Source organism: Mauremys reevesii, linkage group 1 (genome assembly GCF_016161935.1).
Source record: "Mauremys reevesii isolate NIE-2019 linkage group 1, ASM1616193v1, whole genome shotgun sequence".
In the NCBI taxonomy this organism is placed as follows: Eukaryota; Metazoa; Chordata; order Testudines; family Geoemydidae; genus Mauremys; species Mauremys reevesii.
Window position 1 is genome coordinate 358540610 of NC_052623.1, and position 26005 is coordinate 358566614.

The following is a 26005-nucleotide window of genomic DNA, read 5'->3' on the forward strand; positions in this document are numbered from 1 at the left end:
GGGGCAGCTGCCTGCAAGCCCCCTTGGGGATTTAAAAGCTCAGCGCTTCCGAAACCTGGCCGTGCCTGTGAGTTTACGGTGCGGCTCGCTGGCCTTTGCTGGACAACGCCAGCCCAACCCAGCCGGGCCCCCGCTCCCCTCCAGCCCAGGTCTTGGGGATCAGCTGCTGTAGGAGCATCCGCTCGGGCTGAGCCGGGTCCCATTGTAAATGCCCCAAGCAGTGGAGCTCCTGCCCCGTCCCTGGGGAGAAGATTTCCCAGCCTGGTGCATCCCACGGCTCAGAAGCTCCTCGGAGAGTCAGTGTAAATTTTCCTGATGAGACCTGGCGAGTGGCACCCCAGTGGCCCGAGCAATCGAATACTCTCCTCTGGCGGGCTCCCTCCCTCCCGGCTTTGCACACGGTGTCTCTCTGCCGCTCACGCTCGCTGCTTGCTCCTCCCGGAGCCACGCGGCATCTGTTGCTCATTCCCCACACGCTGCTCTCCCAGGCCGTTCTTGTCCCATCTCCGCACCCCTGGCAACTTGCCGGTATCCCTCTGGGTACAGCCTGCCTGGCCTGCCATGCCAGGATCTAGGCCAGCGGGGCGCTGCAGACCTTCCAGAACGCATCCGCAGAGCAACTGAGCAGGACCTTTCCGATCACCTGGCCGTCGCCAGATCCACCCTCCGGCGCTGGGGGACTCCCCAAGTGGACCTGTTTGCAGCCATGTCCAACGGATTCTGTTCCCGGGATGGTCTCTGTGACGGAGTGGGACTGTTCTTAATGTTTCCTCTGAATACTGTGCGGGGGGGGGGCCTCAGTTCCTGGCCGACCCTCTGTCGCCTGGCAACTAATGGCCCAGCCCGTCCCCCCTGCAAGGGGATGCTAAAGGTGGGGGAGAACAAAGAGATCAGGTGACCTCCTGGCCCGGGAAAGAGAGACAGCCCAGAGAGGAGGGGCTGGAGGGGGTTTCAGTTTGGGGCTGGCTGGGGATGGGAAGTGAGGGCAGACGTGGGGGTCTGGCTCACTGCCCCCCAGAATGGACCCGGCCGAGGGGTCCTGTTCTCTGTACCTACAAGCTCTGTGTTAGCCCGTGTTCCTGTCATCGAATAAACCTCTGTGTTACTGGCTGGCTGAGAGTCACGTCTGACTGTGAAGTGGGGGGGCAGGACCCTGTGGCTGCCCCAGGACCCCGCTGGGTGGACTCGCTGTGGGAAGCGCACGGAGGGGCAGAGGAGGCTGAATGCTCCAAGGAGAGACCCAGGAGGTGAAGCCGTGTGAGCTTCTTGCCCTGCAGACAGGCTGCTCCAAGGGAGAGGAGGCTCCCCAGGGTCCTGCCTGGCTTTGTGGGGAGCAGTTCCAGAGCAGCGCCCGGGGACCCCGTGACAGTCTCAGCCCAGGCTCCTTGACACATGCGTCTCTGCTTCCCTGGAGAGACTGACTCCTGTGGGCCTTCCCCCGCTTCCCCTCCTGCCCCAGGTCTTGGTCAAAGTCACACAAGACGATGCTCGTCTCATCCTTGTCGCATCAGCGGGGCCTCGACCCTACTGACCTTTCAGTCAAGTCTCCAGCATCTCTCCGGCTGGATCCAGATGTGATTTCTCAGGACCGTGGCTGCCTGCTCTGCCCCAGCCTATCAGCCTGTTCTCAGGGTGTCCAGGAAATGCATCTGAATAGGAGAAAACTCTCACCTAGGGGCACTAACCCGGCTAAATGGAAGCGCTGCTCCATTCGGTCCCCAGAGCGTGCACCCCTGAACCTCACACTGGACCCGTCTCTGCCTACAGTGTTAGCACTGGGCCCTTTGCTCTATAAGAGAACACCTGGCCGTTGTCTCAGCCTCCTGCCCCTCGGTGGAGAGCCAGTCCCTCTTCTCCAGCCCCGTTGTCACCAGATTCCTGAAGGGCTTGGTCAGACCGTACCCGCATGTGCCAGATCCCAGCCCTCGGGATCTGAACGTAGCGCTAGCCAAGTGACTGGGATTCGCCCACAGAACCCCTTGCCACTGGCTCTCTGTGAAGGTAGCAGCCAGAGGGAGGGGGAGTGGCAGAGCCTCCCGAGACCGTTTTCCATGAGGATGACGTTTCTCTCCGCCCTCTCCCGAAGGCCGCCCATGTCTCGTTGCTGACGTTCTTCCCAGCCCCCTGCATGGCGAGATGAGGAGAGACTTGGTTCCTTGGGTGCAATAACGCTGTTAGCTTCCTCCCTGGAGCCTGCCAAGCCCTTAGATCCCCCCACACTGCATGGCGGTTGCAGACAGGGCTAAGGGCTGATCCAGCTTCCACTCAGAGAATCTCCTCTTCTGTCTCTTCGGGCAGCCGTTTGTGCTGCCAGGTGGCTAATGCAGCCCTGCCAGCTAGAGCATCGGCCCGTTCCACCAGAGCCCAGGCAACGTCAGCGGCTTTTCGGTGCAAGTGCTCAGAGGGATGGAACGCCAGCCATAGGCGCAAAGACACAACAGCTCCTGCATCGTGGCAGGGGGTTAGCCCAGCTGATCCTGGAGGTCCCTTCGAACCCCATGGTTCTGTAAGTGCCCATCTTAGACATTTGCAAAGCAGCAACTTGGTCATCAGTCCACACCTCTGCTTCTCCCGATGCCATTCCCTGCCAGTCCGTGGGTGGGCCAGTGTCAAACGGGTTGTCAGACTCCAAGCCCCCCTCCAGGTTTGTCTGCTTGGGACTCGCCCGCAGTGGAATGGACAGGTGCAACCACACGAAGGAGAAACGGTTCCCTACCTTTCCGTAAGGGTCCCTTCCACGCCCGCTGCCTTCCCCTCTCTGGTGGAGTCTGTGTGGGGCGAAGGAGCTGAGGGGGTCGGAGGCAGCTCTGCTACCTGCGTGCAGCGGCGTCAGCCGGCAGAGGCCACCCCGCTGGGTACCACAGAGGGGAAGAAAGGTCTCCAGCAGTGGAATGGGCGCATGCAGTGCATCTCGAGGAACACGTTACAGAAGAGGAACCAGCTTTTCCTCCTCCTTAGGGGCTTCAGTCTCTTCTCCCAGCATGCTTTGGCAAAGCTGCAAAGCTGAGCTGACGGGAGCAGGCAGAATAACCAGCCTGTTGTCCTCTCGTTGACTGTCCCGCAATGGTCTGTCTGGGGTGGATGGTCCCTGTTGGGCTGGGCTGGGAGTTCTGCCCTTCCCACGAGTTAGTGTCTCTCCTGGCTGGTGGTTTGCAGTCACCGCGGCTGTTACCACAACACGGGACACAGATGCTCTAAGTGGGGCTCACGCCGGCAGCGACTCTCCAATAAAGCCTGAACACGGGGCACATTCCGGTAACGCTGACACCTGTTCTAACGAGCCTACCGCACAGCTGAGCCGGCCGGGTTCCAGCCACAGAGCTGGCGGTGTTCAGCTGAGGCCCGGGGACCCTGGCATGAGCTGGCCCCCAGCGTCACACCAGGAATCGGGCTGGGGGGGCCGGCTGTAGGGTTTGTGGAGGGTGTATCTTAATGTGCATGAAAAAAGGCCTTGGTCCAGCCTGGAGAGGTGAATGCAGGAGGCTGGAACTGAGCTCAGCCTGTGATCGCCTGGACCACGTGCTGCGGGGCAGCCCTGGGGGTGTAGGGAGGACGCTGTGGGGAGACCCAAGGATGGCAGGATAGCCAAAGAGGGTCAGCACCAGACAGTGCCACCCTGCTCCACGCTCACCGTCCGGCTGCTTTGGGGCACCGGCTCCGCTAACTCTGGGTGCAAAACCACCCATCAGCGCGGCTGTGTGCCGGGGCTGCTGACGGGCACGTGCCTTGCCCCTGCGGCAGGGCTGGTGCATACGGTGCCCTCCAGCGCCCTGTGCCATGGCCGAGAAGCAGCCTTAGTGGTGGTTGGTGCAGTGGCCTGGGGCGAGTCTCCTCCTGACCCAGCCTGGGGCTCAGCTGGGAGCCCTGAAGCATGGGCATTGGAAGCCCTTGGGAGTTGTGATGGAGGGTTGGGCTTGGAGATTCCCTTGTGCCCAGGCCGAGTGTTAGCAGTGCCCCTAAAGTGCCCCCCATTTGCCAGCCCAAGGAGAGCTCCTGACCCACCTGCTCAGCGTGGTGGCCTTGCTCCCCTGCCCAGGCGCCTCTGGGGGGGGGGGGGGGGCTTTCCTGGAGGACACGGCAAGGTGTCGGTTGAACTTTGGTTGCCATGGCAGCCAGGGCGGCTGTCTGAATAGAACACCTAATTTTGATCAGTTGTGCTGCTTTGAGTGTCATTTTTTCCCATCCACGGTTCCCTTTTGAGATCCCTGTGGCATGATAATTGCGGGAGGGAGGGACCCTGCATGTTTAATAGCAGCTCTTGCAGCCGGAGCTCCCAGGCTCCTCTTCGCAGATCCAGAGCGCTCAGGCGGTGGCTGGGACACAGGGGGGCTGCGGCTGGCACAGGCAGTGGCACGCTGGAGTCTCGTGCAGAGCAGGGAGCCAGTGCTGCGCAGAAAGGGGGCAGGGGCTGTCGTCCGTGCACCAGGCCAGATGAGCTCTCCGCAGCATGCGGGGCAGCCACGTGGCGTGGCCTGTGGCACTCTGCCTTCGCCTGACGGGCGAGGGATGTTGCTTGCAGGGACTCAGGGGTGCTGAGAGCCAGTGAACCAAACTGTAACACCTGGATATAATGGAAAGCACTTCAGCCCGGGGGTGTGGCAGCCCCCCTGGTTCCAGCACCGACGCTGAGCCCACTGGGTGGTGATTGGCTCTGTCCTGTTCCAAAATGGCTTCTCTGTGCCAGGGCTGCAGCCCTCCCTGGTACGTGAGCCCCTCGTGGGGTCCCACAGACCATGGCTGGTCCAGACACTGTCCTGAGCGAGCATCCATTGGCCTGGAGACTGGCATTGCTTGAGGCGCCAGCTTGTTCTGTGGGTGAGAGGGCAATAGCCCCTTGGCAACTACCACAATACTCCGGCTCTCGCCTGGGCTGGCCTGGGACGCCCCAGCAATAGCAGGGTTAGGACCCAGCCCCCTCTGCTCTCAAAGCAACAGCTCTGACCACGTGAGCTAGAGGAGACTCCCCAGCAGCTGTTAGCATGTAGGACCTATGACCCGCACGCGTGTCGTTCTGAACGTGTCCAGTAGAGGGCAGTGGTGCTGGCCAGGTCATGACTCCGCCGTAGGTAGGAAAGAAGTTACTGAGCGCAGGCGGGGACGTTCCTCTGGGCATCTGTCCAGCTCGGATTTACTCAGAGACCCAGGGGAAGGGGGTGATCTGTCAAATCGCTCGCCCCCAACGCAATCACCACCTGCTATGGGGATGGGAGAGCGTGAGCAGCCTGCCTTCTGCCTGTCCCTACGATCCGCTAGGCACCCCCCCCCCCCCGCGCTCCGCCAGTCGCTCCCCGGCCCCGCTCCACGTGTCTCCCCAGCCCCCTGCGCTCTGCCAGTCCCCGTCGCCTCCCTCGGCCCCCGCGCTCCGCCAGTCGCTCCCCAGCCCCTGCGCTCTGCCAGTCCCCATTGCCCCCCCCAGCCCCCGCGCTCCGCCAGTCGCTCCCCAGCCCCTGCGCTCTACCAGTCCCCATTGCCCCCCAGCCCCCGCGCTCCGCCAGTCGCTCCCAGCCCCTGCGCTCTACCAGTCCCCATTGCCCCCCAGCCCCCGCGCTCCGCCAGTCGCTCCCCGTCGCCCCCCTCGGCCCCGGCGCTCCCCAGCCCCAGCCCTCGCACCAGAGGGGGTGCATGGCTGAGCCTGGCTGTCAGGCTGCCAGGGGGTGGGCACGCAGCGGTTGGGATTTATTAACATGGCATTACAACGGGCAGGAAGCCCGTCCGCATGGCAAACCGTAACTGTGCCTCGCAGCGCTGAAGGGTCAGTGCCGTTCCCGCTGGACCAGCTTTATGGGCAGTAGCTCGGGGGGCAGCAAGCAAACCGTGCCGGGCTTCCTAGCAGACCCACGTCTCCGGCCGTGCCCGCTTGGACTGCGCGCAGAAGTTACTTCCGGCGCCTCACTGAGGACAGCGCCGAGTCATAAGGGCTGCTCTTTGCTGCGTCTCCCGTGTTTACCAGGGCAGCTCGAATGGACGGGAAGCTTTGTGGCCCTGCATTCGCGCCCTGCGCTCGGCACGCAGCCTCCCGGCGCTGCCCTGGCAGGAGGAGAAGGCCCTGGCGCAGTGTGCCCGGGGCCTCGCTCGGCGGCTGGCTGAGCTCCCTTCCCTCTTTCTGATGCCCGCAGCCATACCGCTTCATTTCGCCAGCTCGTCAGCTCTCCCGAGCGCCGCCAGGTCAGCGGGGGCAGCCTGCCAGGACCCCCCGGCTGCTGTGGGAAGCGGGGCCCTCGGAGCACAACATCGGGGAGCAGCGCCGCAGGAGGTGCCGTCCGCCAGCTAGGGCAGGGCCCATTGCATTGTTTGCAAGTGTCTGAGCACCTGCCATGGGGCCCCGGCCACGCCCCGACGTGGGGAACCACATCCTGCAGGGGCCGCTGGAGACAGCAGGCTGGGTGCGGCGGCTGCAGGGAAGTGCTTGGCCTGGGGGCCGGCTGCCAGCACTGGTGTAAGGTGTGGCTCCGGCTCCTGGATCTCGGAGGCCGACAGCGCCGTGCAGGGGAGGAGGCCCCGGGGAACTGACTCAGCCAAGCAAAGGCGAGTCGATGAAAGGCTCGTGCTCCCCACGGCTGGGGGAGGGGAGCGGGGGCAGTGCGGGGAGCAGCTGTCTGGGGGGACAGCAGGGCGGAGCACCAGGGTGTGAATTAAGTGAACTGAATTTAGGCCACTTGAGCGTCTACACGGGGTGGCTAGGATTTAACTGCCCCACCTCGAATCACACCTCTAGTTCCTTCGGCTTTTCTTTCCTGAGCATCCCTGTGGAGTGGAGACAAGCCCTTGGCAATGGCTCCGTTCTAAGCCGAAGCCGCCCCGTGCGTCACAGAGCCACCGGATCGGTGCCACCCCCCCACCCCCACCCCCACCCCTTTGGACCGGTCTTTGGGCAGAACCTCTGTACTGCGCCAGCCCCCCAGGTCTCACTCCTCTCTAGGGTAGGTCACGTGGCCTCACCGCCTCCTGAGCCTGAGCCCAGCCTCCTGCCGAGCGGGGCCCTGGGAGACACGGCCACGGTGCCGGGAGTAGTGCACACAGCAGGCATGTGCGGGGCCGCTGAGGCAGCGGTATCAGGACCGCCGGGGTCTTAGCCACGGGGGCAGCCTCGGCCTTCAGTCAGCCGAGGGAGGCCCTTCTGCTCAGCCGGAGCCCAGCCAAGCCGTGGTGCCTCCGGGGGTCAGGCCCCCTCTCTCTGGCTCCTTCCTTCGTTCCCAGAAGAGAGCCCCCGCTCACCCCCGGCCTTCGTTCTCGAGACGGGCTCTGTGCCCAGCTTCCCAGCGGGGCGGTGGGGAATCCCCCTCCTCCCGGGCGTTGCTCGCCAGGGGTCCAGGCCTGGTGGTTGGTCCTCTGGGATTTTCCGTTGATATGGGCTGGCCTTGGCCAGGCCTTTTAATGACCCATTCTGTGCCCCCCCCAGCCCTCCCCCTGTGCTACCCCTTCCCTGAGGCCGGGCGCCTGCCAGCCCTCCCTGTGCTCCCCAGCCCCGTGCTGCCCCGCCCTCCCTGTACCCCCCCAGCCCTCCCCCCGTGCTACGCCTTCTCTGAGACTGTGTGCCCACCAGCCCCCCTCTCTGTGCCCCCCCAGCCCTCCCCCCGTGCTACGCCTTCTCTGAGACTGTGTGCCCACCAGCCCCCTCTCTGTGCCCCCAGCCCTCCCCATGCTATCCCTTCCTGAGGCTGTGCACCCCCAGCCCTCCCCTCTGTACACCCCCAGCCCTCCCCGTGCTACCCCTTCCCCGCAGCTGTGTGCCCCCAGCCTCCCCGTGCTACCCCTTCCCGCGGCTGTGTGCCCCCAGCCTCCCCTGTGCTACCCTTCCCCTCAACTCCGTGCCCACTGACCCTGCCCCTCAACTCCGTGCCCACCGCCCCCCCCCCGGGCTTCCCCCAGCCGCACGCTGACCGGCCTGCCCGTCTGTGCCCGCAGGTGGAGGTGGAAGTGGAGAGTATGGACAAGGCTGGGAACTTCATTGGCTGGTTGCACATCGAGGGGGTGAACCTGTCGGTGGCGCTGGTGGAGCACGCGCTCTCCAAGGTGCACTTCACGGCCGAGCGCAGCTCCTACTACAAGGCTCTGCTGTCCGCGGAGGAGGCCGCCAAGCAGAAGAAGGAGAAGGTAAGAGACAGGTCCATTCCACGGGAGAGGGAGCTGCCAGGAGGGGGCCTGGTCCCTTCCCTGCCTGGGGCTCTCATAAGAACGGCCGTACCGGGTCAGACCAATGGTCCATCCAGCCCAGTATCTGTCTACCGACAGTGGCCAATGCCAGGTGCCTCAGAGGGAGTGAACCTAACAGGTAATGATCAAGTGATCTCTCTCCTGCCATCCGTCTCCATCCTCTGATGAACAGAGGCTAGGGACACCATTCTTACCCATCCTGGCTAATAGCCATTTATGGACTTAGCCACCATGAATTTATCCAGTCCCCTTTTAAACATTGTTATAGTCCTAGCCTTCACAACCTCCTCAGGTAAGGAGTTCCACAAGTTGACTGTGCGCTGCGTGAAGAAGAACTTCCTTTTATTTGTTTTAAACCTGCTGCCCATTAATTTCATTTGGTGACCCCTAGTTCTTGTATTATGGGAATAAGTAAATAACTTTTCCTTATTCACTTTCTCAACATCACTCATGATTTTATATACCTCTATCATATCCCCCCTTAGTCTTCTCTTTTCCAAGCTGAAGAGTCCTAGCCTCTTTAATCTTTCCTCATATGGGACCCTCTCTAAACCCCTAATCATTTTAGTTGCCCTTTTCTGAACCTTTTCTAGTGCTAGAATATCTTTTTTGAGGTGAGGAGACCACATCTGTACACAGTATTCGAGATGTGGGTGTATCATGGATTTATATAAGGGCAATAAGATACTCTCTGTCTTATTCTCTATCCCCTTTTTAATGATACCTAACATCCTGTTTGCTTTTTTGACCGCCTCTGCACACTGCGTGGACATCTTCAGAGAACTATCCACGATGACGCCAAGATCTTTTTCCTGACTCGTTGTAGCTAAATTAGCCCCCATCATGTTGTATGTATAGTTGGGGTTATTTTTTCCAATGTGCATTACTTTCCATTTATCCACATTAAATTTCATTTGCCATTTTGTTGCCCAATCACTTAGTTTTGTGAGATCTTTTTGAAGTTCTTCACAATCTGCTTTGGTCTTAACTATCTTGAGTAGTTTAGTATCATCTGCAAACTTTGCCACCTCACTGTTTACCCCTTTCTCCAGATCATTTATGAATAAATTGAATAGGATTGGTCCTAGGACTGACCCTTGGGGAACACCACTAGTTACCCCTCTCCATTCTGAGAATTTACCATTAATTCCTACCCTTTGTTCCCTCTCTTTTAACCAGTTCTCAATCCATGAAAGGACCTTCCCTCTTATCCCATGACAGCTTAATTTATGTAAGAGCCTTTGATGAGGGACCTTGTCAAAGGCTTTCTGGAAATCTAAGTACACTATGTCCACCGGATCCCCCTTGTCCACATGTTTGTTGACCCCTTCAAAGAACTCTAATAGATTAGTAAGACACGATTTCCCTTTACAGAAACCATGTTGACTATTGCTCAAGAGTTTATGTTTTTCTATGTGTCTGACAATTTTATTCTTTACTATTGTTTCAACTAATTTGCCCGGTACCGACGTTAGACTTACTGGTCTGTAATTGCCGGGATCACCCCTAGAGCCCTTTTTAAATATTGGCGTTACATTAGCTAAATTCCAGTCATTGGGTACCGAAGCCGATTTAAAGGACAGGTTACAAACCTTAGTTGTTAGTTCCGCAACTTCACATTTGAGTTCTTTCAGAACTCTTGGGTGAATGCCATCTGGTCCCGGTGACTTGTTAATGTTGAGTTTATCAATTAATTCCAAAACCTCCTCTAGTGACACTTCAATCTGTGACAGTTCCTCAGATTTGTCACCTACAAAGGATGGCTCAGGTTTGGGAATCTCCCTAACATCCTCAGCCGTGAAGACTGAAGCAAAGAATCCATTTAGTTTCTCCGCAATGACTTTATCGTCTTTAAGCGCTCCTTTTGTATTTCGATCGTCAAGGGGCCCCAGGGCCACCGGGGGGGGGGCAAGTGGGGCAATTTGCCCCGGGCTCCGCAGGGGCCCCCCAGAGAACGGATGAGGCCCCCGCCCTGGCCCGACCCCGCCTCCGCCCCTCTCCTGGAGCCTCAGCGCTCCCAGGACCGTCCCTGAATAGCTGCAGCCTGGCTCCGGCGGGGCCCCTGAGCTCCGCCTCGCTCCGAGCTGCATGGTAAGGTGGCTCAGGGGCCCTGCCGGAGCCACGCTGCACCGCTGTTCAGGGCCGGTCTTGGCTACGACGCGCTGAGGCTCCGGGTGAGCAGGGAGCCGGGGGTAAGGGGCCAGGTCTGGGGGGGGTTGGCTATGGGGCAGGGAGTCCCAGGGACAGGGGGGAGGCAGAGGCTGGGGGGGTGGCGGTCAGAGGACAGGGAACGGGGGGGTTGGATTGTGGGTGTTCCGGGGGTCTGTCAGGACTCAGCCGGGGGCTGATAGGGGTCGGGGCAGTCAGGGGACAGGGAGCAGAGGTGGGGTCCCAGGGTGGTGGTTGGGAGTCTCTGGGGGACGGTGAGGGGGCAAGGAGCAGGATGGGTCGGGGATTCTGAGGGGGGCAGGAAGTGGGTGGGGGTCAGATAAGGGGCAGGGCCAGGCTGTTTGAGAGGCACAGCCTGCCCTACCTTCGGGGCGGATCCAGGCACCAGCACGCCAAGTGCGTTCCTGGGGCGGCAAGCCACGGGGGGCGCTCTGCCGGTCGCCGTGCGGGCGGCAGGCAGGGTACCTTCGGCGGCGTGCCTGTGGAGGGTCCGCTGGTCCCGCAGCTTCGGCGGACCTCCCGCAGGCGGGCCGCTGAATCCGTGGGACTGGGGACCTCCCCCAGGCAAGCCGCCGAAGACAGCCTGCCTGCCGTGCTTGGGGCGGCAAAATATCTAGAGCCACCCCTGCCTGCCCTAAAGCTCATTCAGCAGTTTGAGGCTTGCAGAAGAGCCAAGCTGTGAGCTTCTCCCTTAGGGCTCCCATCCCTTTCACTTCTCAAATGCCAAATTCTAGTCTGCATTTAATTTCAGTGCCATAGGGCGATTCCCGTCAGGGGAGGGGAGCTTCATTTCAAATTAGCCACTGGGGAAGGGATCACATGAGAAGAGCAATATCCTTCCCGACCCTACCAAGGGAGCCCCCCCCCTGCATTCCCTGAGGCTCCAGAGGGGTTAATTCAGTGGTTCTCAGACTTTTGTCCTGGTGGCCCCTTTCGCATAGCAAACCTCTGAGTGCGAACCCCCCCCCTTATAAATGAAAAACACTTTTTTATATATTTAACACTATTATAAATGCTGGAGGCAAAGCGGGGTTTGAGGTGGAGGCTGACAGCTCGCGACCCCCAGTAATAACCTCGTGACCCCCTGAGGGGTCCTGACCCCCAGTTTGGGACCCCCTGGGTTAATTGAATTTTAGCACCCTGTGTCCATTGACATGCATGTGCTATTTTGAGCATTTCAGTTTTCACAACATAGGCTCATCCCAGATTCCGGAACAAGCTCAAATGCTCAGTTCGTGGAGTATGCACATAAGTTATACTAAAGACAAACCCACAGTAACCGTCTCCAGTTTGTGAGGGACCCCATGGAGCCAGTCTCTAGGAAACAGATTAAATTAATGGAGGTTAAGTCCATTAATGGCTGTTAGCCAGGCTGGGTAAGGAATGGTGTCCCTAGCCTCTGTTTGTCAGAGGGTGGAGATGGATGGCAGGAGAGAGATCACTTGATCATTGCCTGTTAGGTTCACTCCCTCTGGGGCACCTGGCATTGGCCGTTGTCGGTAGACAGATACTGGGCTGGATGGACCTTTGGTCTGACCCAGTATGGCTGTTCTTATGTTCTAAGCTAAATGAACCCGAAGTTATGGAGACAGATATGAGTCAAGGAAGCCAGCAGAGTATCAGAAACCTGGAAAAATCTCTGCCTTGATGGGCTCAGGCGTTTGGTCACAAGCTGAGGTGGTTCAAAAGGAGCGTCACTGCTGTTTGGTACAGCTAGTGCCCGAAGCCGGGCCGTCTCCCCCCGAGCGCCAGGGAGCCCGCCAGGTCAGAGGAGGTTTCCGGCGTAGCAGCTTGCGCGAGCCACCCGCCACGGCCCAGCGTGAGAGCAGCACGAGCCCGTCGTTAACCTGACAATTAAAGCAGGGTTTATTCGGCAGTTCATTGTTCGATTGCCCTGTCATCAGGCTGCTACCTGCCTGACAGGCCCCATCCCTCTGAATTTGTGTCAGAGGCAACAAGTGGAGAAAATCAACCCAGTAAAACACATTAACGCACCAGCGCTGTCAGGAGTCCCTGTGCTCCTCTCCCGGGAGCCCCGCAGCCTCGGCTCAGCCAGGTGACCCGGGCCTGCCAAACGCCTCCCGGCTCTCCGGGGACGCGCCCAGACGCAGGAAATGCTGCCTGGGATGGGTGAGATCAGGGATTCCCGGCCACTGCGTCTTGTCGTAGGAGAGCAAGGGGGCCTGGAGAGGAAAGGACTGAGGCTAGGAAAGCCGTCTCCGCGTGGGGCCGAGTTCGCCTGTGGAACTCACTGCTGCAGGATGTCAGGAGGCTGGGAGCCTAGCAGGCTCAAGGAGCGTTTGGGCACTGAGTAACAAGGACATCCAGAGCGAAAGCAGCCCAGCTGGGCGCAGTGTCTTGCTGGGGTTGGCTGGGGTTCCAGTGAACAGGGCTGCGTGGCTTGAGGTTTTAAATACCATCCGCCATCGTGGGTATTGGCAGGTGAAGGTGGGAGACAGTGGCTGGAACAAAGCTGGAGGGGGAGCCCAAGAGGGCAGAGCGCCTGGCCAAGGGAGACTGGGGTTGGTTTACTTCATAAGCAGGGAGGGCGTGTTAGGGGACGGGGGGACCGGCAGCCCTGAGATGTGAATCACAGGGATCTTCCAAACAGCCCTAACCCTTAAAGTAGGTCACCTGGAGTCCCCGCCTCCTCTGCCCATCTAGGCTGGCATCAGGCCTCCGTAGGGTACCAGCCGGCCTATGCTGCAGGCTGATGGGGGTCAGTGAATTTCATGTAGTTTGGCCTAAACTAACCTTGTCACTTACCAGCTGTGACGAACTGGGACTGTTCTTAATGTTTGCTCTGAATACGGTGTTGGTGCCTCAGTGTCCCCTCTGCAGTTCTTAATATCTAGGTGGGGGGATCAGGGGGTGTGATTGCTGCAGAGGAAGGGGCCAGTGCACCTAAATGCCTGACACTGTCTCCTAGCAACTGATGGCCTGGGCCCCTCCTCTGCAAGGTGCCAACTGAAGGTGTTGGAGACAAAGAGATCAGGTGACCTCCTGGCCCGGGAAAGGAGTTGAGCAGAGGAGGAGGGGCTGGAGGGGGTGTCAGTCTGGAGCTGGCTGGGGACGAGGAGTGAGGGCAGACGTGGGGGTCTGGCTCACTGCCCCCCAGAATGGACCCGGCTGAGGGGTCCCATTCGCGGTACCTACAAGCTCTGTTTTAGACCCTGTTCCTGTCCTCGAATAAACCTCTGTGTTACTGGCTGGCTGAGAGTCACGTCTGACTGCGAAGTGGGGGTGCAGGACCCTGTGGCTGCCCCAGGATCCCGCCTGGGCAGACTCGCTGTGGGAAGCGCACGGAGGGGCAGAGGATGCTGAATGCTCCAAGGAGAGACCCAGGAGGTGAAGCCGTGGGAGCTTCTTGCCCTGCAGACAGGCTGCTCCGAGGGAGAGGAGGCTCCCCAAGGTCCTGCCTGGCTCTGTGGGGAGCAGTTCCAGAGCAGCGCCCGGGGACTCCGTGACACCAGCTGCCGCTAGGAGCCAGCCACGGGGTTTCATGACCCCACCACGCGGGCAGCGTCTCATCCAGAGACGGAGCAAACGTTTATAAGCCAACAGGAGCTGCGCTACCTCCGGCTGCTGCCTTTGGACACTGTCCACTCGCTGCCGCACTGCCGAGGCGCTGCCCATGCCGCAGACAGAGCAGGCAGGCTCGGAGGCCGCTCGGGCAGACGGGCTGAATACACACGTTCTCCCCAGCCACGCCGCACCCCAAGAACACACAGGCCACTCACAGCGCGGCACCTTCTCAGTCTGCCAGGCGCGGAGCAATCCACCTCGTCCCGCCAGCGCCCAGGCACGGGGCTGTGGCAGCTGCCAGCGCATTGGCCCCAGCGGGAGGCACTGGCGGAACAGATCCAGGTCGGGCGCATTCTGAGAACGGGGAGAGGAACATCCCGGGTCTCGCTTGGGTCCCCAAGTGCTGCCTTGTGACAGCGGGACGCCAGCAGCCAACGCTGCAGGTGCTGAGGGGAAGGGGGAAGTGACATGGACGAACATAGCTGCAACCCCTCCGAATCGCCCCCTCTGCAGAACGCCCGGCCCGCGCAGCGAGCCTCTGGCATTCGAGGGAAGCCCTGCGGTGCGCGGAGCCAGCTAGCCGTCTTCTCGGCTTAATTGAATGTGGTCTGTTGGGAGCGCTTCACGAGCAGCGTGCGGGGCCCCTCGGGCTCCGGTCAGCAGGCCACTTAATTCTTCCATTAATTACATCCAGGGCTGATTCAGCAGCTGGGGAGCTCACGTCAAAGCGTGCACACTCTGACAAGCAGGGACCAGCGCGCTCAAGCCCCCCTCATCCCCCCCATGTCTGTGAGAGCTGAGCGGGCGATCAAGTGACCCCCAGCGCTGGGGCTGGCATGGGTGACCCAGAGTGCCAGCACTCCCTAGCCCAGCTGGGGGGCAGAGGCCGCTGCCTCCTGAGTGCCCCCCTGACCCCAGCGTTGTCCTGGTTCCCGGCCCCCTGGAGAGGCTGGCAGACCTCACGTGAGCTGAGACGTCGCTGTCAGAAAGCAGACGAGTGAATCCTGCGCAGTGTCCCTGCCCTGGGCTCGTCGTCTGCTGCTTCTCTTCTCCCCTGGCCGAGCTTCTCCGTGGGGCTGCGTGTGCCCTGTGCTTGATCTCTCCTTCGCGGGGTCCCTGCAGCCACCTCTGCCTGCTCCCTTCCTAGCTGGTCGCACTGCCTGCACCCCGGCTCCAGACTCCCGCAGCCCTGGCTGGGGCAGACGGAGAGACGCTGACCCGTACCCGGCTGAGTGAGCCACTCCCCTGGCCAGGAAGGGCAGAGCCTGCTCAGTCTCTGCCCCTTCGCCTGGGAGCTTGCTGCGGGCAGAGCCCTGGCCCCTCTGGGCTGGCAGCGCTGGGCAGCACACACCAGTGCCACCTGGCTAAACGTACCACGGGTCACTCACGGCCGCGGAGACAGGGTCGAGTTAGGCTGGATGCCAGCAAACCCCCTGGCAGTGAGATGCACCGGTCTGGGGCATCATCTCCCCAGCGGCTGGGAAGCCTCGTGGCCTGGGATGCTTTGTAATGGGGCAAAGGGCGGGAGCATGCACTGCAGGAGCAGAGAGCTCTCCTGTTCCCTGCCACCCCCCGCTCGCCGCAGCCCCGACCCAGGCCACAAGGCGGCAGGGCCCGCCCCGGCCGCAGGGGCAGTCGAAGGAGTCCCCAAGCCGACAGGCAGGCAGCAGGCACCCGGCTGACCACGCAGTGGTCCCAAAGCTGCCCGGCTCAGGGGCCTCTGCTGGGTTACAGGCTGGCAAGGATCCAGACAAGGAGCGGCCCGAGGTGCAGTGCCCAAGCGCGGCAGGGGCAGAGCAGAGTCAGGCCAGCGCCCGTGGAGATCAGTGTCAGCCTGGGGCAGGCATCCCGTCTCTCTCCGCGCTGTCCCTGGGAGGAGAGCCGCCTTCAGGGGCAGTCCCGGTCCCACCCGCCCCGGCACAGGCAGCAGGTAAATGAAATCCCAAAATGGTCCAGGCCAGATCTGCAGCTGGTGGAGCGTTGCCAGCGGACGCCAGCAGAAGGCCTGCCCGCCCCGGCTAATACAGCACTGTGCTGAGCCCAGGGATCCTGAGCTCTGATCCGGGGCAGACGGTGTTTGTAGTGAACCCCCCACCCCGGCTCCTTCCCAGCGGGGACAGGCTGGCCAGGTCCCCTGACACCGAGCTGCCTCGCTCAGCCACGCGCAGCGGCTGTTCGGCCGCCTCTCGGGCTACCCCTGCCGGCGTTGGCGGGTTTGTGTTCCCGTGTCGGTCCTCAGAGCAGGCACCAGGACTCCTGGGTTCTCTCCCAGGCTAGGAGCGGAGTGGGTCTAGTGAGTTGGGGGTGGGGGCAGGACTCCTGGGTTCCCAACTCTGGGCCAGGGCGGGGGTCTGTGGGTTAGGGTGTGTGTGGAAATGGGGTCAGGACTCCTGGGTTCTATCCCAGGGTGTGCCACTGAGCCTGGGAGCAGTGCGGGCAGCCCCCTGGCTCTGTACCCCGCGGGCAGCCCCCTGGCTCGGTGCCCCGCGGGCAGCCCCCTGGCTCGGTGCCCCGCGGGCAGCCCCCTGGCTCGGTGCCCCGCGGGCAGCCCCCTGGCTCGGTGCCCCACGGGCAGCCCCCTGGCTCTGTACCCCACAGGCAGCCCCCTGGCTCGGTGCCCCGCGGGCAGCCCCCTGGCTCGGTGCCCCGCGGGCAGCCCCTGGCTCTGTACCCCACAGGCAGCCCCTGGCTCGGTGCCCGCGGCAGCCCCTGGCTCTGTACCGCGGCAGCCCCTGGCTCTGTTCCCCACGGGCAGCCCCTGGCTCTGTACCCGCGGGCAGCCCCTGGCTCTGTACCCGCGGGCAGCCCCTGGCTCGGTGCCCCACAGGCAGCCCCCTGGCTCGGTGCCCCACGGGCAGCCCCCTGGCTCGGTGCCCCCCGGGCAGCCCCCTGGCGCGGTGCCCCGCGGGCAGCCCCCAGGCGCGGTGCCCCGAGGGCAGCCCCCTGGGGCGGTGCCCCACGGGCAGCCCCCTGGCTCTGTGCCCCACGGGCAGCCCCCTGGCTCGGTGCCCCGCGGGCAGCCCCCTGGCTCTGTACCCCGCGGGCAGCCCCCTGGCTCGGTGCCCCGCGGGCAGCCCCCTGGCTCTGTGCCCCGCGGGCAGCCCCTGGCTCGGTGCCCCGCGGGCAGCCCCTGGCTCGGTGCCCCACAGGCAGCCCCCTGGCTCGGTGCCCCGCGGGCAGCCCCCTGGCTCGGTGCCCCGCGGGCAGCCCCCTGGCTCGGTGCCCCACGGGCAGCCCCCTGGCTCGGTGCCCCACGGGCAGCCCCCTGGCTCTGTGCCCCACGGGCAGCCCCCTGGCTCGGTGCCCCGCGGGCAGCCCCCTGGCTCGGTGCCCCGCGGGCAGCCCCCTGGCTCGGTGCCCCACGGGCAGGGTCTCAGGGCTGGGGCACCATAGCTCCAGCCTTGGGAGATGGCTGATGGGCTCCTCCCCCAGCCAGAGCCCGGTGCTGGGTGGGTGAATGGATTTGGGGTCCCCTGCTACCCGTGCAGTCAGGCCTGAGCAGCCGCGGCGCCAGCAGGAGGTGTGGGACCCCGGGGGCTGTAGCTCCGGCAGCCCACACCACTCGGTTGTGATGGGGGCCAGATGCCCACGGCCCCTTCTCTGTCCTGGGAGGCGCCCGCCCGTCACCTCGGTATCTAACCAGCAGTGATCACGTTGCTCCTCCAGCCTGGATCCCTTCACAACCCGGGGGCTGCCATGGGGCGGCCGGTGGCAGGACAGGCAGTAGTGCTGGAGGTGCTGGCTCCAGCCCGCTCGGCTGCACCCCCCTTGCCTCCCGCCCCACGGGGGCTGGCCATGGTCCCAGGCACGCGTGGCTGCCAGGCAGCGGGCCCGGCACAGGTCCCAGGGCTCCCCCGCAGGCCAGCCCTTGGTTCAGGTGCCATGGACACAAGGCCCGGCTGGGCGCCCTGCTGTCGGCTCCCCCCCAGGATGGTGGCTGCCTCGGTCCGTGAGCCGGGGTGAGCTCAGCACGGCCGCCCCGTGGTCTGGGGGTGCCGGGAGCCCTGCCGGGGGTGGGGGACGCTGACCCAGGGGGCTGGAAGGAGCCGAGTGAAGGGCACCGCGAGCCCATGAGAACTCAGCCCAGGGAACCGTCCTGCCTGTGCCCAGCGGCGGCTCCCCGTGGTGTCAGCGCGCAGGGGCCCTGGGAGGCTCCTGCCGGTGCTGGGTGGAGGGGGCGAGTTCCTCGTGCCGCGGCTGACTCAGCGAGGGGCCGTTCTCAGAGGTGGCTGCGTGCCCAGGTACGGGCATCTCCCTCTCGGGCAGCGCTTTGGTGGCTCCCGGACCGAAGCAGGCGCCTCGTCTGCCTGGCTGCTCCCCTGCCCCAACGCCGGTGTCTGAGGGGGGCTGCGCCGGCCGTGCCCTGTCCCTGACCCTGACCCCAGGCGGCAGCTCGCTCGCTGGGCTGCTTGCTTTGCCCAGAGCCTGGTCTCTGGCGTCCGTGGCACGTAGCAGCCTGTGGGGAGCTGTCTGGGCTGGCCAGTCGATGGGTCCGGTTGATCCATTCTCCTTGCTGAGGCTGGTTCTGATCCGATCCTTCCTCCTCGCTGCCGCGAGCCAGGGCAGCTCCCTCCAACTCGGCCGTGCCGGGAACCCAGCTGCGGGTGCCCCCTCTGGCAGGGGCTGCCTGCCCTGTCCAGGGCGGGGGGAGACACCCGCTCTCTGCAGGGAGCCAGCCTGGGCCGTTCCCGAGGGCGGCTGGGGTCTGCTCCCCGGCAGCTGCTCCCTCGTCTCTGCCGCGGAGACGAGCGTGGGGGGTTTCTGCTCCCCGTGGCAGCAGGTGTGCGTGCGTTCTGCTGCACCCGCACCGTTGGCTGGCCTGTGTCGCTGGCCGCCTGTGACAGACCCCGCTGCTTGTTCAGCCTCCGAGCGACTGGATTGGACGTGACACGCTGTCACGTCCAATCAGCGTCCCGGCCCGCTCCTGCCATCCTGAACGCCGGGGTGCCGGCGCCGCTCAGCGCAGGGCTAGGGAGCGCCAGGCGGGGCGAGGAGAGGTCACCGCTCAGCAGCTGCGTCCTTCCCAGGGCGTGGGCACGGGCTGGGCACTGCTGCAGCCACTCGCAGGGCACCTGAGCTGCACCAGCTCAAACGGGGGCTGGCAGGGGGGTACTGCCATTCCGGCATTTCCCAGCCACCTGGCCAGGCCCTGGGGCCCGTGCTGCACCCTGCACATCTGCTCCGTGCTAGCCCAGGGGCCTTCCCCCTCCCAGCAGCCCCAGGCCACAGGCTGCTGCGCCTGGTGTGAATCCAGAGTCACCCGGGGGCACAGCAGAGTCTGGCCCAGAGGGAGGGAGCTTTGGATGGTTAATAACACACCGGTGCCAGGAGCCCTCCCCTCTGAGCCGCCACTCCCCCTCCCCCCTTCCCCTGAGCCCCCCGAGCTGCAGCGTGTAACTGGGCTGCCGGTTCTGTGCGGTCCCGAGCATGCGCCAGTGTGACGGAGCGATTCTGGCGGGACCCAACTGAGAGTGCCAAATCAGGACCAACTGCTTAAACAGGGCAGTCACAGCCCTAGGCTGGGGTTTTTCCACCTCTAAGGCAAACCAAACCAGCCAGACAAAAAGGACTTTGGTCTCACCCCACTGGCTAACCACAAGTCACACAAGCAATTTCCTTAGACACTCCAGTCTCCCAGTATCACCACCAGTGCACTCGTCCTGGGGATAAATGGTTATGAAAACCAACACCCCAATAAAAGAAAAAGGTTCCCTCGATCCCAAAGGACCAAGCCCCAGACCCAGGTCAATATACACATCAGATCTTACCCACAAATCACGCTGTTGCCAATCCTTTAGAATCTAAAATCTAAAGGTTTATTTACAAAGGGAAAAAGGTAGAGAAGAGAGGTAGAATTGGTTAAATGGAATCAATTACATACAGTAATGGCAAAGTTCTTAGTTCAGGCTTGCAGCAGTGATGGCATAAACTGCAGGTTCAAATTGAGTCTCTGGAAAACATCCCCCACTGGGATGGGTCCTTCAGTCCTTTGTGCAGAGCTTCAGTTTGTAGCAAAGTCCCTCCAGAGGTCAGAAGCAGGATTGAAGACCAGATGGAGATGAGGCATTAGGCTTATATAGACTTTTCCAGGTGTAAGAATCCCTTTGTCTTCACTGTGGAATTTTACAGCAAAATGGAGCCTTGAGTCACATGAGCCAGTCCCTGCATACTTTGCTGAGTCACAAGGCGTGTCTGCCTTCTCTCCATGGGTCCATTGTGTCCTTAATGGTCCTTAATGGGCCATCAAACAGGCTAGGCAGAGCTAACACCAGCTTGTCTGGGAGGCTTCCCCCAGAAGCACAGCACAAACTTGAAATACTGACAGCATCGAGCCAACATTCATAACTTCAACTAAAAATGATACAGACATACAGACAGCATAATTATAACCAGCAACCCGGAACCTGGTCTTAGACACCTTATATGACCCCCTTTACTTAGGATTTGGTGCCACTACAGGACCTTGGTTGCAACCCATGTTCTATATGGTCCCCATTTATACCAATAACGTCACAGCCAGCATCAAGCCGGTCCGGTTGGTCCCCAGCCCGGGACGGCCCCGATCCTTTGTGGGGAGTGTGTTGGCGTTGGGTTAAGAGGCGGGCGGGGCTCTCCACACGTGGGGCTGCAGCATGAAAGGCCTGAGCACCTGGCGGGCTGCAGGGTGGGCCCGTCAGCTCTGGGGAAATCCGGTGCCAGAAATAAGACGGGACCCCAGCCGGCCGCACTGCCGGGGTGGCTGAGTCCGTAGCAGGCAGGGCTGCGTCTCCCAGTATCTGGGCCCTGCCCTGCCCTGCCCTGCCCTGCCCTGCCGGGAAGGAACCCGCGCCTAGTGCCGGCAGGGTGGGGAGGGAGTCGCATCGGCTCACCCCAGCACTGCACAGGGCTCCAGCCGCCCGCCGCCCCATTCATTGTGGCCGGCTCCCTTCCCTGCTCCAGCTCTTCAGGAGGCCAGTGGGGCCTAGTGGTTAGAGGAGAGCGCTGGGAGTCAGGACTCCTGGGTTCAGTTCCTGGTGCTGCTGCAGTATCGCTTTGTGCCTGTGGACAGGCCCCTTCACCCTCCCCACGCCTCAGTTTCCCCACCTAGAACACAGTGGGGTCCCAGGCAGGGCCGTTGCTTAGCTGGGTGGGGAGCCCCAGGGGACTCCAGCTGGCATTCCCGCGACAGGAGTGGGGGGTATACGGAGCCCCCTCCCTCCCTGCACCTGGCATGCAGAGAGCTGAAGGGGGGGGTGAGGCGGGAGATGCCAGGCTCCCAGCCCTGGGCCCCAGCCAGCTCTGCCAGTGCCCCTGCACCCCCTGGCTCTCTACCCATCAATGGCCCTCTATCCAGACCCACCGCCCCCTGCCCCCCAGCTCTCCCAGTGTCCTTTAATCCCAACCCACAGCACCCCTCTGCCATCCCAGCCCTGAGCTGCCCAGGCACAGAGCTCTGTCAATGCCCCTCAATCCCGACCCACACCACTCCCTGCTGTGCCAGCCCTGGGCTCCCCAGTGCACCGGGTCAGTGCTGGGCCGGGGGTCCCACGGAGAACGACTCGGGTTGGCGCTCTGATCCCATTTCAGTGCCCCTTGCCCGCTCCGTCTCTCAGCCTCGGTCTCCTCTCCCCGGCAGGTCTGGTCCCAGTGCGAGGAGGCGCCGGTGGAGGAGGTGGTGCCAGTGCTGGAGGAGAAGGAGCGAACCACCAGCTACAAGCCTGTCTTTGTGACAGAGATCACCGACGAGCTGCACTTCTACGTGCAGGACGTGGAGACAGGTAGGTGGGGGGGGCATCGTGTAACCGCGGTGGGATGGGACAAGGCTGGGGGCAGGGGGACCCATTCCCCAGTGGGGCAGGATTGCCCCTGCTCCCGTCTCTTCCTCGGGGGCCTGTGGGGAGCTGCTCCCGTCTGGCTGGGAGCGCCGAGCTCAGGAATCAGAGCCGAGTCCCACAGGGCCCGTCCCCCCTGGCATCTCCACTGCTCCCTGCCCGGCTGGGCCGGCTGAGGCCATGGGCAGCGTGCTGCTGGCAGAGCTGCCCAGGGTGAGCCGTGTGCTCGCTCCCGGCAGCGAGTGGCTCCCCTGGGCCAGGCCCTCGGTAACGAGTGGTGCAGCCAAGCGAGCCCTGGCATGGGGCCTCTCCCCACGCTCACGCCCACGGCTGCACCAGCTCCTCTTGCAGCTCAGCCCGCCTGGGCCCTGGGTACGTGAGGGACCGTGCGGCAGGGCAGGGGCTCGGGGGCAGGGTGGGTGATGGGGTCGGGCCCACGGGGAGCAGCTTGGCTACTTCCCCTCCTCTGGCCAGCGGGGGCGAGACTCCAGCTCCCCAGAAGGTGCCCCGTCCGTCCGTCCATCCATCCACCGGACCAAGGGGATCCAGTAGATATTGTGTACTCAGATTTTCAGAAAGCCTGTGACAAGGTCCCTCACCAAAGGCTCTTACGCAAAGGAAACAGTCGTAGAGTAAGAGGGAAGGTCCTCTCATGGCTCAGTAACTGGTTTAAAGACAGGAAACAAAGGGCGGGAATAACTGGTCAGGTTTCAGAATGGAGAGAGGTAACTAGTGGTGTCCCCCAGGGGTCTGTACTGGGCCCAGCCCTATTTAACATATTCATAAACCATCTGGGAAAAGGGGTAAACAGTGAGGTGGCAACATTTGCAGACGATACAAAATTATTAAAGATCATTAAGTCCCAGGCAGACTGCGAAGAGCTACAAAGGGATCTCGCAAAGCTGGGTGACTGGGCAGCAAAATGGCAGATGAAGTTCAGTGTTGATAAATGCAAAGTGATGCACAGTGGAAAACACAATCCCAACTAGACATATACAATGATGGGGGCTAAATTAGCTGTTACCGCTCAGGAAAGATCTGGGAGTCATTGTGGAGAGTTCTCTGAAAACATCCACTCCCTGTGCAGCGGCAGCCAAAAAAGCAAACAGAATGTTGGGCGTCATTAAGAAAGGGATAGATAATAGCACAGAAAATATCATGTTGCCGCTATATAAATCCATGGTGCGCCCACACCTGGAATACTGTGTGCGGATGTGGTCGCCCCATCTCAAAAAAGAGATATTGGAATTGGAAAAGGTTCAGAAAAGGGAAACAAAAATGATTAGGGGTATGGAACAGCTTCCATATGAGGAGAGATTAATAAGACTGGGACTTTCCAGCTTGGAAAAGAGACGACTAAGGGGGAATATGATAGAGGTGTATAAAATCATGACTGGTGTGGAGACAGTAGATAAGGACGTGTTATTTACTCCTCCTCATAACACAAGAACTAGGGGCCACCCAATGAAATGAACAGGCAGCAGGTTTAAAACAAACCAAAGGAAGTATTTCTTCACACAACACATAGTGAACCTGTGGAACTCCTTGCCAGAGGATATTGTGAAGGCCAAGACCATAACAGGATTCAAAAAAGAACTAGAGAAGTTCCTGGAGGACAGGTCCATCAATGGCGATTAGCCAGGATGGGCAGGGATGGTGTCCCTAGCCTCTGTTTGCCAGAAGCTGGGAATGGGCGACAGGGGATGGATCACTTGGTGATTCCCTGTTCTGTTCATTCCCTCTGGGGCACTTGCCACTGGCCACTGTCAGCAGACAGGATACTGGGCTGCATGGACCTTTGATCTGACCCAAGACGGCCGTTCTTATGTTCGTCTTCCTGCGGCCTGGATGCTGCCGCTGCCTCTCTGCTTCCTCAATACCATTATTCTGTCCCTGCCCCTGTTTAATTAAGATGTGATGATTGTGGGGAACCTGGGGCCGGCCTGGCGCAGCAACGGAGCCCTGCAGTGGCACCCCGATACCCGGCTAATAGATGCCATGCCCAGCCCTGCGAGAGGCGTGCTTACACACTGGCACAGCTGGGAACAGAACCCAGGAGTCCTGACTTCCCTGCTGTAACCACTAGACCCCACGCCCCTCCTCAGAGCCAGGAACCAGAACCCAGGATCTGAGTTCTCAGTCGTCTCCTGCTCTAACCACTGCCCCCGCCGTGTCAGCGTTTCCCAGGGGAGACGGGAATTCCCAGCGCCGTGGGGATGGGGAGATGCCCTCGCCCCCTGTGAGCCCGGCTCGCTGACCCGCCCGGAGAGGGAGGTGCCCGGGCAGAGGCACTGGGATGCCGTGGATCCCTTCCAGAGGGTTAATTGGGTTGATCGGTGGTTGAACAAACAGTTCATCGGCTGCTGGTTGAGTCTGCCAAGTCGCTGGGGGGCTTGTAATGCCCCCCAGCACCCGCTGCCCGGGTCAGCTACATGCCCAGCGCTCTGCAGCTCTCCACACGCAGGGCCATAATAGGATGTGTGGGCATTGGCGGGGCCCTGGGGAAGTCAGATCCAGGGAGGGCAGCGCCGTGCCCGGGAGGTGTAAGGAGCTGCCAGGCCGGATTGTGAGCGGGGGCGGGGGCTCAGCCCAGAGCCTGCGCCATTTGGCCGGGCAGGAGGGACAGAACCGGAGAGGTTGTTCGGGAGGGAAGAGGCGATAGTTTTAATTCGAATGAGCTTCGCCCCCTGTGCTGCGGCTCCTGTTCTGGAGGGGGGAGCTCCGGCCCTGCCAGGAGCCGTCTGATCCCACCGGGACCTTGCTGTGCCCAGGTTCTCGGTGTAGCACAGCGAACCGGGTCCCCAGAGAGTCCGTCCGTGCCCGGGGCGGACTCAGCTACGCCGCAGGCACTTGCAACCCGGCGCCAGAGGGTAAAGGGGCAGCAAAGAGCCCCAAACTGGGGGGCGCGCCCTGGCGGGGGGCACAGGGAAACGTGGGGGGGGAGTGCCACCCTGCCCTGCTCCGCCCCCAGCCCAAGCCTTGGCCCTCGATCGTGGCCCCCACCAGTGGCCTGGCCCCAGCCCTGCCCCCAGCCTCAGCCCCCAGCTGCAGCCCTGCTCCTGGTGCCCCCAGACCCACCCCAGCTCTGTTCCTGGCCCCAGACCCACCGCCAGTTGCAGCCCCCCCCTCGGCCCCCTTACCTCTGTCTGCGCCCCCCCCGAGCTGCAGCCCCACCTCGGCCCCTTACCTCCGTCTGCGCCCCGAGCTGCAGCCCCACCTCAGCCCCTTACCTCTGTCTGCGCCCCGAGCTGCAGCCCCACCTCGGCCCCTTACCTCCGTCTGCGCCCCGAGCTGCAGCCCCACCTCGGCCCCTTACCTCCATCTGCGCCCGAGCTGCAGCCCCACCTCGGCCCCTTACCTCTTTCTGCGCCCCGAGCTGCAACCCCCTCGGCCCCTTACCTCCGTCTGCGCCCGAGCTGCAGCCCCCTCGCCCCCTTACCTCTGTCTGCGCCCCGAGCTGCAGCCCCACCTCGGCCCCTTACCTCCGTCTGCGCCCCAGAGCTGCAGCCCCACCTCGGCCCCCTTACCTCTGTCTGCGCCCCCCCCGAGCTGCAGCCCCACCTCGGCCCTTACCTCCATCTGCACCCCGAGCTGCAGCCCCACCTTGGCCCCTTACCTCCATCTGCGGCCCCACCTCGGCCCCCTTACCTCCGTCTGCGCCCCGAGCTGCAGCCCCACCTCGGCCCCTTACCTCCATCTGCACCCCCGAGCTGCAGCCCCACCTTGGCCCCCTTACCTCCGTCTGCGCCTCCCGAGCTGCAGCCCCACCTCGGCCCCCTTACCTCCGTCTGTGCCCCGAGCTGCAGCCCCACCTCGGCCCCTTACCTCCGTCTGCGCCCCGAGCTGCAGCCCCTCGGCCCCCTTACCTCCGTCTGCGCCCCGAGCTGCAGCCCCCTCGGCCCCCTTACCTCCGTCTGCGGCCCCGAGCTGCAGCCCCCTCGGCCCCTTACCTCCGTCTGCGCCCCGAGCTGCAGCCCTCCTCGGCCCCCTTACCTCCGTGCGCCCGAGCTGCAGCCCCACCTCGGCCCCTTACCTCCGTCTGCGGCCCCGAGCTGCAGCCCCCTCGGCCCCCTTACCTCCGTCTGCACACACACCCCGAGCTGCAGCCCCACCTCGGCCCCTTACCTCCATCTGCACCCCGAGCTGCAGCCCCACCTTGGCCCCTTACCTCCATCTGCGGCCCCACCTCGGCTCCTTACCTCCGTCTGCGCCCCGAGCTGCAGCCCCACCTCGGCCTTACCTCCATCTGCACCCCGAGCTGCAGCCCCACCTTGGCCCCCTTACCTCCGTCTGCGCCCAAGCTGCAGCCCCACCTTGGCCCCTTACCTCCGTCTGCGCCCCGAGCT

General features: G+C 62.5%; 1 protein-coding gene across 2 annotated transcripts in view; it reads left to right on the plus strand.

Moving 5' to 3' along the window:
- Positions 1-26005, plus strand: part of SND1 (staphylococcal nuclease and tudor domain containing 1) — a 477167-nt gene that overhangs the window by 441995 nt on the left and 9167 nt on the right. For both annotated transcript variants that reach the window (XM_039520222.1, XM_039520221.1), the window contains exons 17-18: positions 7906-8094; positions 21464-21605. In XM_039520222.1, the coding sequence (XP_039376156.1) occupies positions 7906-8094; positions 21464-21605 (331 nt within the window). The remainder of the gene's footprint in view (positions 1-7905; positions 8095-21463; positions 21606-26005) is intronic.